Source organism: Micrasema longulum, unplaced genomic scaffold, assembly GCF_059751315.1.
Source record: "Micrasema longulum isolate JH-2025_06_02 unplaced genomic scaffold, ASM5975131v1 h1tg000626l, whole genome shotgun sequence".
Lineage (NCBI taxonomy): Eukaryota > Metazoa > Arthropoda > Insecta > Trichoptera > Brachycentridae > Micrasema > Micrasema longulum.
In genome coordinates, this window is record NW_028277822.1 from 50888 (window position 1) to 67730 (window position 16843).

Below are 16843 nucleotides of genomic sequence, written 5' to 3' on the forward strand. Positions count from 1 at the left end.
CTACAAAATATTTTTTTTATCTATTTTGTTTGGACACGTGACCGCGATACATTAATCTTGTTGGTCAAGTTGCATAAGAATTTTTAAGTCGATAAACATCTTATGTGATTGAGCAACTGGCGTCTATTAGTAACTGTTCCCAGTTAAATCACTCTCGTCCTCCAAGACTGAGTGGAGGGCGGGTGCTCTTATATATCCATCGCTAATCTCTTCCTCCAAGCTCAGGTTCTTAAATTTTCGGGCTATTAGATAGGGGGCGAACGCTTTCACATCTTTAAATTTAATTGTTTAAAATCTTCATTACTCTTTTCTGTAGTATGTTTTATTATAACATGTTTACATATTTTTTTGAAACATCTTTTTCTATGTTCTTTCTTGAAATAAGTTTTTTTTTTAAATATGTTTTTGCTATGCACATATGTACTTTTTACTGTCCTTTACCATGTTTTTTACTTTGTATTTTGTTTTTACCACATATGAGGATACTATTTGCAAACCCGGCAAAATTCAGCTTTCTTTATTTTGAGCAAATCACATAAAACTGATACAATACTTAACTTCAACTTTTTTAAACTTCAACTTTGATTTTAATAATTTAATATTTTGTACTTAAGCAGTAATGACATAAGCATGATTATGTCAAGAAACAGTAGTGAAATAAAAAAATAATTTTTTTTTTATTTCACTACTGTTTCTTGACATAATCATGTTATGTCATTACCTGCTTAAGTACAAACCATATTAAAAGTCGTTCTTACAAATAAAGCCCTATTTTTAACTGACAATAAAAAAATGATTGTTAAATTGTAAGTTTTATGTGATTTGCTCAAAATAAAGAAAGCTGAATTTTGCCGGGTTTGCAAGTAGTACCCCCAAGTAGTACCCCCAAGTAGTACCCCCGTTTTTAATCAAACTTCTTTTATTTTGTATTTTATAATGTTTATGTATATTTTCACTTTGTCTACTACTTCAATTTATTTTTTCTATGTATTGATTACTGTTTTTCATGTATTTTTTTTTTTATTGGTTTAGAACGAGGTAAATAACCATAGTCAGATAGTCAAAGCAATTTTGCACAAATGTGTAACTTTATGTTTTTAAATTAGTTTTATAATAATAAAATAAATGAATATTATTGGTTTCAACAAGATGCGGCTTCTTTTGTGATATAAAGCATCACATTCACATAAAATGTGTACGATGTGCACTGCAGAAACTACACCCAGAAGTTTCGGCAAGGTGTTTATTCAGCCCGCAGTGCTTTAAAAACATAAAATAGTAATGATATAACAAATACAAACGTACACTACTATTTAATTAAAGGGAACTTTGAGTATAATGCAATTAAAATCTACATCCTGCCAATGTTCATTAACAAATGCATTACAAAATGAAAACTGTTTAAAAGGTTATAAAAAATAGATTCTGAAAGTGAATAGAAGCAAACCGTACTATATTATTTGTCCAAAACTTTTAAGGTTTTTTTTTTTTTATTAGAATATTAAAATTAAAATCAAACACTGATTTGATACAACTAAACCGGTTCATTTTATTTTTTTAAACAAAAAATACGGAGAATTGTTGTGTTTCTTTAATTGTTGTCTCAAAAATTCAGACATTCGTTTACAAACGCCCTAACAAACAATTGTCCGGATTTTTGTTTACGTGTTTAAAAAAAACGGTTTAGTCAGTATCAAATCAGTATTTGATTTTTATATCAAAATCATAATATGGAGTTCTACAAAAAAAAACAAGTCAATAAATTAACTATCAAGACTTCTCTATTCTATTAGAAATAATTTTTTTTAATTTTACATTCCTACTTCATGTTCATTAATGTTCTTTAATTCAAGAAACATGGATATTTAAACATAAGCAAATTGTGAATATTACACACTGCGTAAATTAGCTACCTTAACAGACCAATAACAGGTATATGCTCTGGGTCAACATATGCTCTGGGTCAGAGCTCAATATTTTTTTCTCTAAAATGTCCTCGATCTCCATTTAAATTTAATTGTTTTCAATATAATAGGAATTTAAATATCCTTAAACGATCATACTTTATGTTATTTACAGTAAAAATACATTATGACCCGAATTTCTAACTAACCGTGGATGAAAAACTGATTGAATTACATAATTTTCAATGAAAAATAAAGTTAAAAAATATATATTGGAAAAAAAATAAGGGTCCGAGTTGGAATTAACGTTATTAGGGCTAACTTGATGTAATTGTGAAATTCAGCTTTTATAATTTTTACTTCGAAGCTTATCGGAAAACGTCAACGCGATTTCTATAAAATAATAATTTTTCAACCAGATTATTTATTTTTTTATATCTATCAAATATGCAAATAATATGTATAAGTTAACATAAAAGAACGATGAATACGTTGGAAAAACAGTTTAATGTTGAATTGCCATTCATTGAATTATAAATGATTGTAAAATATAAAACTTTTTGGGTAATGTATTTAAAACGTGATACAAAATTTTTCTTTAAAGAAGTAAAAGAGCTAAACCTTTATCACGTGGGTGAGATTCATCCGGTTGAACCAAATCACCTACTAGGCAACGCCTGAAAACAATTTTTCAAATTTTTAATACTTCTTATTTTACCAGGTGGTTAATTCAACAATGTTTGAGTATGTCCAAATGCCTGCAGACTGTCTGGATTTCCTCCCTACGGAGTTGTTCATATTTAAATTTATTTCAATAGAGAGGGAAAACATTTTTGAGAGGAAATATGGAAGTCTAGGCATTTACAGAGCATACGACCTGTCGTTGACTGGTTTAAGGCTTGCTGAAGCCTGGGAATTGGCTGGAGTTGAGGAAATGTGGATGTTTAAACATGGATAGAATGGTGAATGTTACACGGTGTGTAAAATGGCCACTTTAACCAGCCAATGACAGGTCATAAGCCCTGTGAATGCCTAGACTTCCATATTCCCTTCTTAAAAATGTGTTTCTTCTCTGTTGAAATAAATTAAAATATGAATAACTCCCTAGGGAGGAAATCCATACAGTCTGCAAGCATTTGGACATACTCAAACATTGTTGACATTTATTTATTTTCACTGAATTTTTAGGAACGAAATGTTAATATTAACTCACGTTTATTATATTTTAAAACCGTATTTTTATCAGTGCACCCCTGTAACTAAGAAGAGCTACGCAATTGCGCAGCTAGGCATAGTTTGACGTTTGCAAAAAAAAAATGTATTTGAACATTAATTGTTTTAAGATTTGTTGATCGCCTATGAACAAATATTTACTAATAAAAAGTTACACAATTCTTTTTTTATGTTTATCCAAAAGGTTTTTGCACGTTTTCATGACACAAGTAGGCATTTTTGTTTCGATTCTAAACGTCACAACTAACTGGCGGTCGAAAAACGACTAAATACGCGTTGGCCATGACTGGGCGTTTGGGCAAGAGTTAAGGGTCAAATTTTTTTGAGGGCTCAGGGCATGTCTTTGTTAAAAAAAAAAATTAATTTCGCCTAGATTATATAAATACACATTGTCGGTCGTCGTGCAACCGCTAATCTATTTAATCATTTTTTTCCACGAGACAGTAAAAACTGCCCTAAAATCAAATCTAAAACATTATTTTCTCTAACCTTGGTGCTGTTTTTCATTTAAAGGCTCGCCTCCCATTGGTCCTACGCATATCATATGATCTATATTCCTTCAATTTTTTCATCGATTGATGTTTATGAAGTTAAAGAACTGAAGTCTTTATTTATGCGGGTGAGATTTATGTAATTGAATTATTTCACCTACATACTAGGCAACACTTGAAAATCTTATTTTTTCAATTTCTATACTTCTTCATGGACCAAGTGGATTTATCTTCAAATATGGGCAGAATGGTGAATGTTACACAGTGTGTAAAGTGGCCACTTAAACCAGCCAATGACAGGTCATAAGCTCTGTAAATGCTTAGACTTCCATATTTCCTTCTCAAAAATGTTTTCCCTCTCTGTTGAAATAAATTTGAATATAAACAACTTCGTTGGGAGGAAATCCAGATAGTCTGCAAGCATTTGGACATGCTCAAACATTGTTAAATTAACTACCTGGTAAAAGAAGAAGTATAAAAAATTGGAAAATTGTTTACAGGCGTTGCCTTGTAGGTGATTTGCCAGTCTGCAAGCATTTGGACATACTCAAACATTGTTGGACCATAAATCTAGGCTCATCTACAAAGCAGCTAAACGTGGTTAGACAAATTGTAAAATTTTAAATGTTAAAAATACGGTTAATTGTCGGTTGGCCCTTTTACAGTACGGAGTCGTTCTGTCATTTAGCTAGACAATATTATCTGGCTAAAATGACCATCTGGATGCGACATGTACATGTACGTCCACTACCCTAGTTCTTGCATGTTCAATAGACCATTTAAAAAAAATTGAGTTATGAATGCCAAGTTTTTTCATTATCTTATTACGCGTTTATGTAGCTATATATATTTTTTTTTTCCGTTACTAAATAGTATTTTCAGCATTTTGAGAGTGTTAATCTCCTCTTACATATTTTGCTTATTTGATTTTAAAAACAAATAAAATGTCTTTTGTACAATTTGCAAAATGGTCTAGAGAACACACAAGAGCTGGGGCAGCGGGTCGTGTTTATTATTATTATAAACAGTAAAAACTTGCCAGCTGTGATTTTCGCATTCATTATCATCACGACAAAAACAGTTTGAATTTTTCATATGAAAATTTTAATGAAATTTGCATCATACAAAGGGAAAAGCTCCAAATTTATTTCAAACAATCCAATTTTAATTTAGAAAATTCTAATTGACTATAACGACAACGTTTCTTTGTGCTACGGGCTCTTATCTTTTAAGTGAGGGAAAATTCCCAACAAAAGGTTTTTGAGGACTACATAATATTTCTGCCATGTTTTTATTTCATTGAACTAGTGTATTCATTATCTCTTTTTCTGCTATGATTTTGAAGGTAGTTTTATTTTTAAAAAACAAACAGAAAACCATTTATTATATTTAAATCATTAACCTATTCATTAATCACTGTCGTCAAACATTTTAATAACTTGCAAATATATATATTTAACCACTTTCTGACTTAATGTTTAATGTTGCTGCTTAAATTCAAAGAGGCCACGAATCGAAATTTTACTTTTTTTAGTAGAACCAATCAATGTTGTTAACGTGAGTTTTAGTAATTTTTTTTTTGAAATTTTACTTTTTATATTTTTGTTTTTAATATCATATGATGCATTTTTTAAAGTTATATGTAACTAATTATGGAGTTTTGTGCTAACTAATACCCAGGAAACTCTGAAGTTAGCTACTAAAACGAAAAACGCCAAAGGTGCTGTTGTGCAATTTGGGTCATTACAAGACAAAATACAAAGGAGCCTTTTTCCATAGAAAAATGTAACCAATAAAAATCATTTTTGTAATAAGACGAAATTTCTGGGTTTTTGATTTGTGACCCTTTTAAATTTATGCAGCGATATATCGTTTCGAAATGTCTCATCGGCAAGGTACAATATTTTCAATCAGGTTAAAAGATAAAAGAGGAGAGTCAGAGTTCCTACCCCAGTTAGAGATTGACAGAGAAGACACGAGGTTGCTGTTTAATTCGTATTTATTACATGGCAAATAAGATAAAGCAATTGGTTGTGTAGCACGAGCGTAGCGGCGATGATGGGTTGAAGAGATTGCACTTGAACTACATGCTAAAACTGTATGACTTCGTCGAGCTGGACTGAAGTAAATTGAACTTGTTGGGCTGACTGACAGGCGTTGCGTCCTGTGGTACTGTGGTTTTTTTTTACACGATGTTCCTTTGTAGTTCATTTCTTCATGGTAGAGACAATGTAAATATACTGCAGGACAATGCTCCCGGTTTAATATGCAATACTATAAGAGTTGTTTGGAATTAAGCTTCTTCTTTAGAAAAATTGGAAAATTGTTTTCAGGATTTGCCTAGTATGTGAAATAATTCAGTCAGATGAATCTCTTCACAACAAAGAAGGGTTCAGCTCTTAATCTTCACTTAAATCAACAAATGGAATTTAAGAAAAATGGATGTTCAAACATAGGTAAAATGGTGAATGTTATACGGTTTGTAAAGTGGCCACTTAAACTAGCCAATGACAGGTCATAAGTCCTGTAAGTGCCTAGACTTCCATATTCCCTTATTTAAGGTATTCTCCATCCCTGTTATTATTAGTTAATTCGTTTTTATTAATTTTCTCAAACATTTTCGGGAGACTTCACCGAACAGTTTTATTAATGCTCTAATTTTCACAGCATGTAAGGAACTATTTTTTATATCCAATTTTCCGTGGTACTGAATTGCCTCATAACAGTATGTATTGGCCAACTCAATTCTTTCAATTGCTCCCCTATTCGATCTCATATATTTCTGAAATCTCTAAAGAGCTACAGTTTTGCTCCATTCAGCAGAGCGTGTTGGTTTTATAATTATTTTTAAAAGTTTATTCACTCGACTCAATACTAAACTGCTTGTCAATCCATTCCCTTTGAACTGCTCTTAGCTCAGTTAACAGTATTATAGTATCGATTGGCAAGAGACAAGTATTTAGAGTGCTGTCTGCATATTGTATAATGTAGTAACCATAGTAATAATAGTCGATTATGTGGTACTGAGAACAGTATTCAGGAAATAAACGGTTTTGAACCACTCCAGACTGGACACCGTTATAAATATGTTTGGTACCCATGTGTATATGTAAGCTAACGAGTAATTATGATACTCTTATGGGATGTTTTAATATTCCGAACCTGAAGGTGAAAAAAATACGCGAGTTCCTGATGGGGGTACCGTTTACCTGTTTTATAATATTTCTAGTTTTCTGCGAAATTCAGACATTTTCTCCTAAAATAATGTTGCCAGAGGGTGCTGTAAGACATAGCGATACTTTCATCGAGACACGTTGAAGAGCACTGATCTAATGAGTTGTCACCAAGCGGGGAGTTGAAAGGAGGAATGCATATAAAATGAACAGCACGAAATCCGATGTTTTCTGGTTATGGCTGGAAAAAAGCCAACCAAACAGCAAAAAAAACGTTCCAACTGATGTATAAATTAATATTGTAGGGAAATGTAGGGAAATTAATTGTTGTGTTTGCTATTTGCACGGGAGAAAATAAAGATAAATGTGCATTATTATTTGGAAGATTACTCAAAAAAATATATTAATTACTTAAAATATTATTGGGTAGAATTATGCAAGAAGTTAAATTAATATGATAACTAACAAAAAAGCTGCTGACGAAATATGCTACCTGCGGGACCCTAAATACTCCTAGGCCCGGAAGCGTTAATTAGTTTATTGATGTCCATGTGTCCGATTTTAAAAATCAAATATTATTAAAATCAATAACCTATTTTTCACGGATTAAATTATTCAAATTCATTCATTTATTTATTCATACAAATACACCTATATTACAAAAAAAATAAACATCCCTCATTTTATGAAACAAAGAACCCTGTGTTGAGTTGGGTTTCAACATAACGGAAATGGAAGCATGCATATTATTAAATGAAACTTAAAATAAAAATACAAATTATCAGATAAACATATAGTTTAATAAAAATCTGGAATTAATAGATATCTAACAGAACTTATAGGTAAAACCATTTTTTTTTTTTTAATGTCAATGGGTTTCCCGGGCTTACAATTTGTCATTACTTAGTTATTGGTTAGCATTTCTTCAATATCTGCATTATTTTTTTGTTTAGTATTTTTAAAGCGATAAGCCGAATTGATATTTTTGTAGGTAATTTATTTACAAATAAATTATTTATAAGAAAATTATGATTTAATACGTGGATTTATAAGCTTATATTATCTTAACGTTAAATTTCAAAAAACTAATAAGGGACGATAGCGAAATAATTTTTCATTTTAAAAAAAAGCCCGTATTTCTGTTACGAAAAATAATTTGCAAGTACGCATAAATTTTTGATGTAGATAAAAAAAGACCGAAAAATATTAATTAATAAATTCAATATTTCTAATCATGAAATAACTCGAAATCTGTGGTTATTTACTTACTTACAAAAGGACTTTGAGAGGTCGTTACTAAGAAATTTCAGGCAAATTTAAAAAAAATGAAGTTTCAGATAAGTGTATTTATTTTTCTTTTGCAAGCGCTAGAAAGTTTTGAAAACTTTTCAAAGTTGACATAAATAGTCAAATACACTATCAAAGCTAGTTTAAAAAACCTAATGGCAGTATTACTTGTCAAATTGATTTTTTTATTAAAGACGTGATTAAAAATTAAACAAAGGATGCGTAATTTTTCGCTCATTATAAGCTATGTTTAGGAAAGAAGAAAAGGAAATTAAGGTATACGAGTAATTTAAAACTTGTTTCGTTAAGTTAATTCTAAATATTTGATAATTTATAAACATCTTTTTTTTAGTTTATGGAGACCCGTCACAGTATATCTAGATCTATACAGGTCGCAGTGACGTCAGGAGCTTGCTTGGCATGGACCCCTATTTAAAATATCGAGAATTAGCCGCTTTCGTTAAAAAAAAATACCCGTAAGCGGCTTTATAATAATAGTATATTTAAATCTTAAGAATCGGGTTGCGGTCATAAGGCTAGTGTCTCGGATTTGCGGATCAAAGGTCCGTGGATCAAATTCTACTCTACCCCAACTTAATTACCATTTTCTGATAGTAAGTTATAACTCGTTGAAGATAGTTTTAAAATAAAATATTTGTGTAAATTCATAATAACGCAAATATTCGTTTAATTCTAAAAAAAAACACACGTTTTAAATAACGTGTATCGGAGATAGAAATTTAGTTAGAGTAAAGATCTAAAAACCTGTTTCGACAAAAAAATATGTTTATTAAAAATATAGTAATAATTGATGTATTTATTGCAGTGTTCATGGCGACAGTACTGTTCGGAGCTACGTCGACTGCAGATGGCTGAGAACTGATGTTCTTCAAAGAAACTCTTTGGACACACCCAAGGACGCTGACCTCATTATTGGATATCTATTTTCGGTATTTAGAACAACTAAAACCCTTTAATCCTAAATCTATTTATAAATCCGAAAAATACATTTAAATGTGTAAAAAACATCACCTCTGCAAAAACGTCTTAAAATAGCTGATATAATTTATCTATTGATAATTTCAATAATTCGATTGACTGTCCTAAATTATTATCAAAAATTTTCAGTAATGTTCCTCCAAAAGTTCTTGGGAATAACTTTACACTTCTTTTATTCCATCTAATTATAGGCAAAACTCAAATTTCTGGCAGAATTTCAGTAATTTTATTGTTATAACAAAACCATCGAACAAAGATTTTTTGCGAATAATCATAATAACGTTCAGCGTTTGCTTATAAAATAATTTCTATTGTTTTTTTTTTCGATTTATTTTACTGTTTATTTTAGGTTTGAGAATATATTTTGGCTGACTCTGTTGCTACTTGTAAAATTACGTAATTAGCTTATTTGTTTTATTTTTCCAAATGTGATAAATGTAGCTGTTTGTAATTCAAATAAAAAAATAAACAAAATACTCCTTTAATCTTATCTATCACATTACTTGCAAATATTATAGGAAAAGTCATATGTACCTTCAGTAACTTTTTTATTTTGTAAATTTCGTGTATTTTTCATTGCCTCCTTCCAAATCCCCTCTATCTCACCTGCTAAAATGCCTCAAAATAGAGGCATAGCGGGTTATTCCATTGAAAAAAAAAAATCCTGTAATAATTATTGTCTATATGGGCTAAAGCTATATTTTTCAATATTTTTTTCGTATTGAAGGCAAGATGAGTCTTTAGCACTTTGAATAGATTTGAAAATATTGATATCATCAGCAAAGAGAAGGTAATTGGAGTTTTTGATTGAGTCAGCAATATCATTTATAAATAGAAGAAAAAGAAGAGGGGCCAGGTTGGATCCTTGGGGAACTCCAGAATTTGTGTTGTATTCATTATATACCTGACATGCTGTCGATGATAACGTAAATAACTTGACATGAATGCTAAAATGTTGGAAGTGAAACTAAATTTATTTCATTTTTCTAGTGATCCATCGTGATCTACCTTATCAAAAGCCTTTTCAAAGTCAGTATGTACAACGTCGAGACGTGAAAAATTTCCCAATGAATTTCGAACATGGTTTGAACTATTCGAGAAATTTGTTTGTAGGAGATCTAGTTGGTCTAAATCCGTGTTTGCAATCCGATAATGCATTATTGACTTGATTATAGATATAGTAGTCCATAATCAGCTCGAAAACTTTTTCTGGAGCTGATAATACAGCTATTATTACAGTCTGTTATTTTTAATGGTTGTTTTGCTGTCCTTTTTGTGGATTGGAGTGATTTTTGTCAACTTCCATATTTTTTTTAATATGCAAATCTGCAGCAAAATGTTAAACACGTGTTGTTAGGATTTTTAAAAAATCATATATATTTATTTAGCAGGTAGGGTGGAATGAAATCTGGACCGGTAGAAAGTTTTGGCTTAAGTTTTCAAAAAGGCCAAAATAAATCATTTTTCGTTATTTCAGAAATAGTGACGCGCAAAAGGTTGTTTGGTTTTGAAGAGTTTGAAGAATGATTAAGTACAATTATGTTGGTAGTAAAAATGGATGAATAAACAGTAAAATCTGCAGAAATTTGTAAAAACCCATAATAAAATTCAGAATCATTTCGGGTCATGTGATTCAATTTGTCGCAACCACATCGTTTATCGGACATGTAATTCCAAAAACGTTTAAGGTCGTTTGTTATGCTTAGTTCAGCTTTGTGAGTGAATCTTTTATTTGCCTTAGAGATTAGAATCTTCGTTCTTCTTATCAAACAGCTAATCTTTTCATAAGATAATGTTGAATTAGTTTTTTTTTCCATAAACAGTGATATTTTTGTTTAATACGAATATATTAGATCATTTTACCAGAAAACTATTTCGGGTAATTGTTTATTTGGTGAGAAGTAGTCGAGCGTCGTTTTTTAAAGCAAGCATCGAAAATCTAATCAAATTGAAAAAAAAAGAATATACGGCAAGATTAACCTCGAAATTATCGAGATTCCATATTTTCAGGCTTAGGATAGAAGTAAAGTCACGTTCCGCATTTTCGTCAAAAATCCAACCCAAGTTGATGTTAGCATGCCAAACAGCTTGGGCATCCTGAATTTCAAAACACTACTCGAATGAGAATGAAAGCGTAGGATAATGCGCGTCTTCCTTAACAAGGGGACAGTCGTGCCTACTGACAACCATATTTTTGGATTCTACTCGTAAATTGCCTAATACGAGATCTTACATGCGATTGTTAATTTCGTAAGAAAAAAATGAACTGTTTCAAGTTGAATAAAGAACATTTGCAATATACATTGGGATTATTTTCAAAAGGCAGGTTGAAGCCACCGATGATAACTACATTCTTATTGCGTAATAATACATTTTGACTAACATTTTTTTTATAAAAGAACTGGTATTGCTCTGTTTATGACTAAGATGAGATTATCGCATGCTTTTTTTTTGTAAAGAAGTATCTATTTTGACTCTTTATTATGAAAATATCGTGCAGATTTTTGTGTACGCTTTAAACTCTTAAGAATAAAAAAAACCTTATCTTTTTTACAATAAATAATCTTTGTATTTATATCCTTTTTTAAAATCTGTAAAACATTATCGAGATAAATGTCAAGAAATGTCAGAATGAAATGACATAGTCAATTTTGAGCAGGGGTGAGCTCTTTAACATTCTCGGGTAATACCAGTGGTTCCCTGAGAATGAGGTTCCATTTTATGATTTAAATATTCACAATCACAAGGAATGTATGTTTTGAAATATTATGTCCTTGATAGTACTTTAAGAAAAATTTATTTGCCACTTTCAGAATCAATTATAAGATACGCTAAAACCTCATGGCCTTTTTACCAGTAATACAAACATAAACCTTGTTCGGAACTTACCGAATTCAATGACCAAATTATTAATTAAAAAAAATTGTACTGTCAGCGAGACGATATTCCAATATTGTTATTGTACAAATCTACGAATATTTTATCCGTTAGAGATTTATTATTGTCCAAGCTGGTTTCTCAGCATGCGTCTCTATCTGAATATAGAAATAATTGAGAGCAAGTATATAATACTTGTAGTGTAGATGGACTAGCTCTCCCTAAATTCCATAATAAATACGGGAAAAGAATACTGGAGTACAATATAAAAAAATGTACAATATGCTCCCATTACATATAAAAAAACTTATCAGGATCAAGAGGAAGTCGTATGCTGAAAATCTGGCTTTTAGAACCCGGATTTTTTGTATTTTTTTTTTTAGTTGGATATTTTTTTTTTTAGTTGGATATTTTTTTTTCTACTTGTAACATATTTTCTATGCATATTTTCCTTTTTCCATGGTAATAAGAGTTTTTAAATATTATAAAATGTAAAATATAAGATTGTGGTTATATATTTGAACTTAACTTTAAGCACCTGCTGACGATTTAGATTTTATGCAGTTCAGTAGGACTTGATAATTTGTATTTTATTTTTGTTTGTTTTTGATAAGTTAATAATGTGGATAAGTGTTTCCTCATCTGCACTGCAGAACTTACTTCTAGAAGTTTCGGGAAGGTTCATCCTAGTAAGGTGTTTGTTCAATCTGCAGTGCCCTGTAAGGGCTTAGTGATAACCCTAACTTGGTTTCGGCTGAGCATTATTAGGTCAAAAGCAAAACTTTGCAAGTACTCTTTTATCAGTTCTAAGAATTTAGTTAATTATTTTAATAATGTGTGCATTTCTGTATGCAGGGAGATTTGGAGCAGCTGACGGTGGTCCCCAAAGCAGGCTTCGCAGATAAGCAATGTGGTGATTCAGAGCCACTGTACGCAGAGTCAGAAGATTCTTCCACGGTAAATGATCCTACTTAAACAACTTAAGGATACGTATAATGAAAAAAGATGTGTCAAAAATTATCACTAGGTAAAGCGGTGAAGTAAAAAGAAAAAAATGAAAATGTACCCTAATATTGAATATCCATAAAGGTTTTTCAAAATCAATATTCCATTTCCCCATACACGATTTTTTTATTATGTAGCGTCCTTTTATAAATTTATATTGGATGAGTGTCGAATACAATAAATTGTTATAATTTTTAAAATGTAATCTATTAATAATTGGATTAAAGACACAACATTTCTGTTTATTTATTTATAAGATAAATATACTCAAATCACGTAATGTTTTTTGTTTTTCAGTCACTTAAACTGTTGGCTGTTAAAAATGCATTAAACTATCGATTTGAAGTATAATATAGGTGTGATTTTATTAAAATATTCATACATTAAATTTTCACCAGAAAAATAGGAAGCACATCTTCATTTATAAATGTTTTCATCACCTAATATATAAACACTAAGTATTTATTTATAGATATAATCCATTAAGAAAGTATTAATTTATTATTAAAGATTTTAGTATATAGATAAGTTTTTAAGATATTTATAAATAATGTGAATAAGGTTGTAATTAAAATTATCTTTACGATGCGAAACAGTTTTAAAAAGTCAACTTTCAAACGGAATGAAATGAAACAAATGTTTTTGTTTTCAAACTTAATAAATTATTGAAATTTTCTGTCGTATTTCAAATAAGAAAAAAACGGATGATTTTATTGTTTTTTTAAAAAAAGTATTTTGTTATTTAATAATTATCCCCTCCAATATGTCTAATTTTTATACGTTGTGAATTAAAAATGTCATTTAAAATCAATTGTTTTTTTATAAAAATTATATTTATGTTTGCCTGAAATTCGGATTATTTTATATTGATTATTTTATTTGTGATACTGTACATTTAAAATCACCACATAAAATTTTATGAAACGATATTTTATATTACGTAATAAATAATTATATGGACCAAAATATGATATACGAGAGATCGATTAAAATTTGTGGATTTTTAATTAAATATTACGTTATTTTGAGTATATCTGAATGTTGGGAAAAAAATGTTCCATTTTATGATTTCATCTAAAGGTGGCCAAAATCTCAGCAGAGGCAAATAATTTTTTTTATAGATATCTCGATAACATGGAAACCCAGGCATTAACAGGGCTTATGACCTGTCATTAGGTAGTTTGAGATTGATTGCGATGGCGGCCTCCGTGGTGTAGTGGTCAAGACGCTTGACTCGCGCACGGAAAGTTCCGGGTTCGATTCCCGGTGAGAACACAAAAAATGAAAATGTGATTTTTTTCAAGCCTGGTTTTTCTATAATGTAATTCACCACTGTGATTGGGCCTCCTGGCCTGTTGTGGTGCAAAAAAAAGAAAAAAAAATGAAAATGAAAATGAGATCTCAATTTCACTGGGTAAAATGTACCATTCTGCCTAATGTTGGTGATTTCAACATCCTCACAATTTTAAGAAGTTCTATATATCTAGTCAAAAGAGGCATGCTTTCACATTATATGACGCTTCCGCAGTGACAACTATTAACTTTTTGGTGAAGTTTTTTCAAAGCAACATTCTAAATAAGAGGCAGAATTGTGAATATTACATATTATGTAAAGCGAATATTTCAACCATCCAATGACGGGTCATAAGCTCTGTCATCATCATTCCCCTTTCCGAACCCAGTAGTGCATAGAGCACTACATTAGTAAACCAAATGAAGGGTTTTTATATCATCTTTTAAATTAAGGTAAGGTGATAAGTCTTACGCTTTAGGTGCCAGGCCAGGAACAATGTAACATTTCGGTTTAAACAACCTTTAAAACCAAGTTTTTTTACGTCCGCCCAACAAAGAATTGAATCGAAGAATGGTAGGCAAACCCTCCAACTATTTCGTAGCGAAGCTGACTTCACTATATTTCCATATTCAGGATTTTTATTTGAGAGCAGCCATCGAGTCGAAAACACTCTTCCAGGGTTCTGGTTTTATTTCACATACAAAACTGTATTTTTCATGCGCCTGGACAAAGAATTTTTTCGTTTCGCAACAATCTCTTTATCTCGGTTAAGATATCTATCGTAAATGATTTCTTCTCTTTCTTTTGAGATATTGGTATCTTTAAATATTCAATTATATATGAAAATTGTAAAATATAATAACATGTATTTAATATTTTGTTTAACATGAGAAAGATTGTTTTTTGTGTCTTAAATATGGTTAAAATGTATCAAGCGCCATTTTGTAATCAATCTTGCTGACGACACCAATACCGAAAACGCCTAACTTGTGTTTTGTTTTCGTGTTGATAATGTTTCAGTCAACGAGTATTTACCGGTACTCTAAAAATATATTTTAAACCCGTAAACATGGATCAGAAAACTGATCCTCAAACTGCAGATTATGGGTTAAATATTTTTTTTTCTCACCACAATAAGGCCAAGAGGTTCAATTACAGCGTGAGATACCCCGGCTTGAAAAAATATATATAAAAAATATATTTTCTCACCGGGAATCGAACCCAGATTCCGTATGCGACGCATCTTAACCACTACACCGCGAAGGCCAGCAGTATTGTGAATTCTTCTATTTTTGTTTTAAAAGAAACAACCTGCAAAGACTCTTCTAGAGACTGGTCAGCAGGTAGGAACGAGTTTATTTAAAAGTAATTTGTAAAAAATCTGGAATAAACTACATCAAACTGGCGAGAATCAAACCCACGATGCCAATTTTATATTTGCTCATCTAAACTACTGCGGACCACGACACCTGTCATGTATGCAATATTAACGTCTTAAAACAAGTCTTTTTTGCATACAACCTTTCTCCAATATTTTGCGCGCTCATAAAAAATACCATTGAAAAAATAAAAGAAATGCCACAATAATTGTTAGTAAGGCGGCGACTGATTCTAATACGAATCAATTCAAACCATGAACCAAATATTCATTAAGTTTCTGATTAATCTTGTATTCTGAGCAAATACCGCGTATTTATCCAGAGTAATTTTAAAACGTACATCCTGTAAATAAAAAAAATATGCTTTATTATCCAGACGATTTCTTATTCAGGAATCAATTAAGATTTTTTAACAAAATCATGTTTTTCTGATCCTTGTATTACGGATGATAAATTAAATTAATGTAAAATTAGATTTAAATAAACTTGCGTAGGTGCTTGTAAATATAACTGTAATACTACCCTGGTACTTCTAAAACTGTAATGTTTCAATAAAAAAAATGTATCTAAGCTATCTTTTTATTTGTATTTAATCCCCAATTTTATCATCAATTTCCTATCTATATCCAAATTAAAGAGCACTGCGTTTGTATTTTAACTATTGCAGCATATATAATATAGGACATACTACATAACTAAGCAACGACAAATGCAACACTAGAGCAGTTCAGAATTTTCTATCAGGAAGAACGACTAGTGATTTTTCAAAATTTGTTGTTAGATGTCCGATCTTGACTTATTTAACTTCATAGCTCTCCGCCTTAAACGGAAGCTGAATATTTTTGATATTTTGAAAATTTATTTATCAACCCTTAAATTCATTTAAAAAAAATTATTATTATTCATACCCTGTTTTTGATAAAAATATTTTTACATCTTTTGGAAATGTATTTTTTTACTTTTGTCTGGTAGTTTTTTTAATATTTTTTTATAAAAAAAGAAATATTAGCGTTCTTATAATTTACCCAAATATTTCAATTTTGGTGGCCATTTTCAATGAGTTGTAAACAATTTACTATTAGGAAATGGAAATCGAGTTGGGATAGAGTAGGGTTCGAACTTTGGACCTCTGATTCACAACCCGATTCAAGTTAATTGTATAATAATCAGTTCCTGGTTTATTAGTCTCGACTATCCTTTT

At 30.5% G+C, this 16843-nt stretch overlaps 1 protein-coding gene across 1 annotated transcript in view; it reads left to right on the forward strand.

The window, feature by feature from the left end:
- LOC148280044 (collagen alpha-2(XI) chain) overlaps nt 1–12996 on the forward strand; it is a 28642-nt gene extending 15646 nt beyond the window's left edge. The window contains exons 5-6 of the mRNA XM_088228999.1: nt 8915–9038; nt 12820–12996. Coding sequence (XP_088085125.1) covers nt 8915–9038; nt 12820–12939 — 244 coding nt within the window. The 3' untranslated portion in view covers nt 12940–12996. The remainder of the gene's footprint in view (nt 1–8914; nt 9039–12819) is intronic.
- Nucleotides 12997–16843: the final 3847 nt, after the last annotated feature.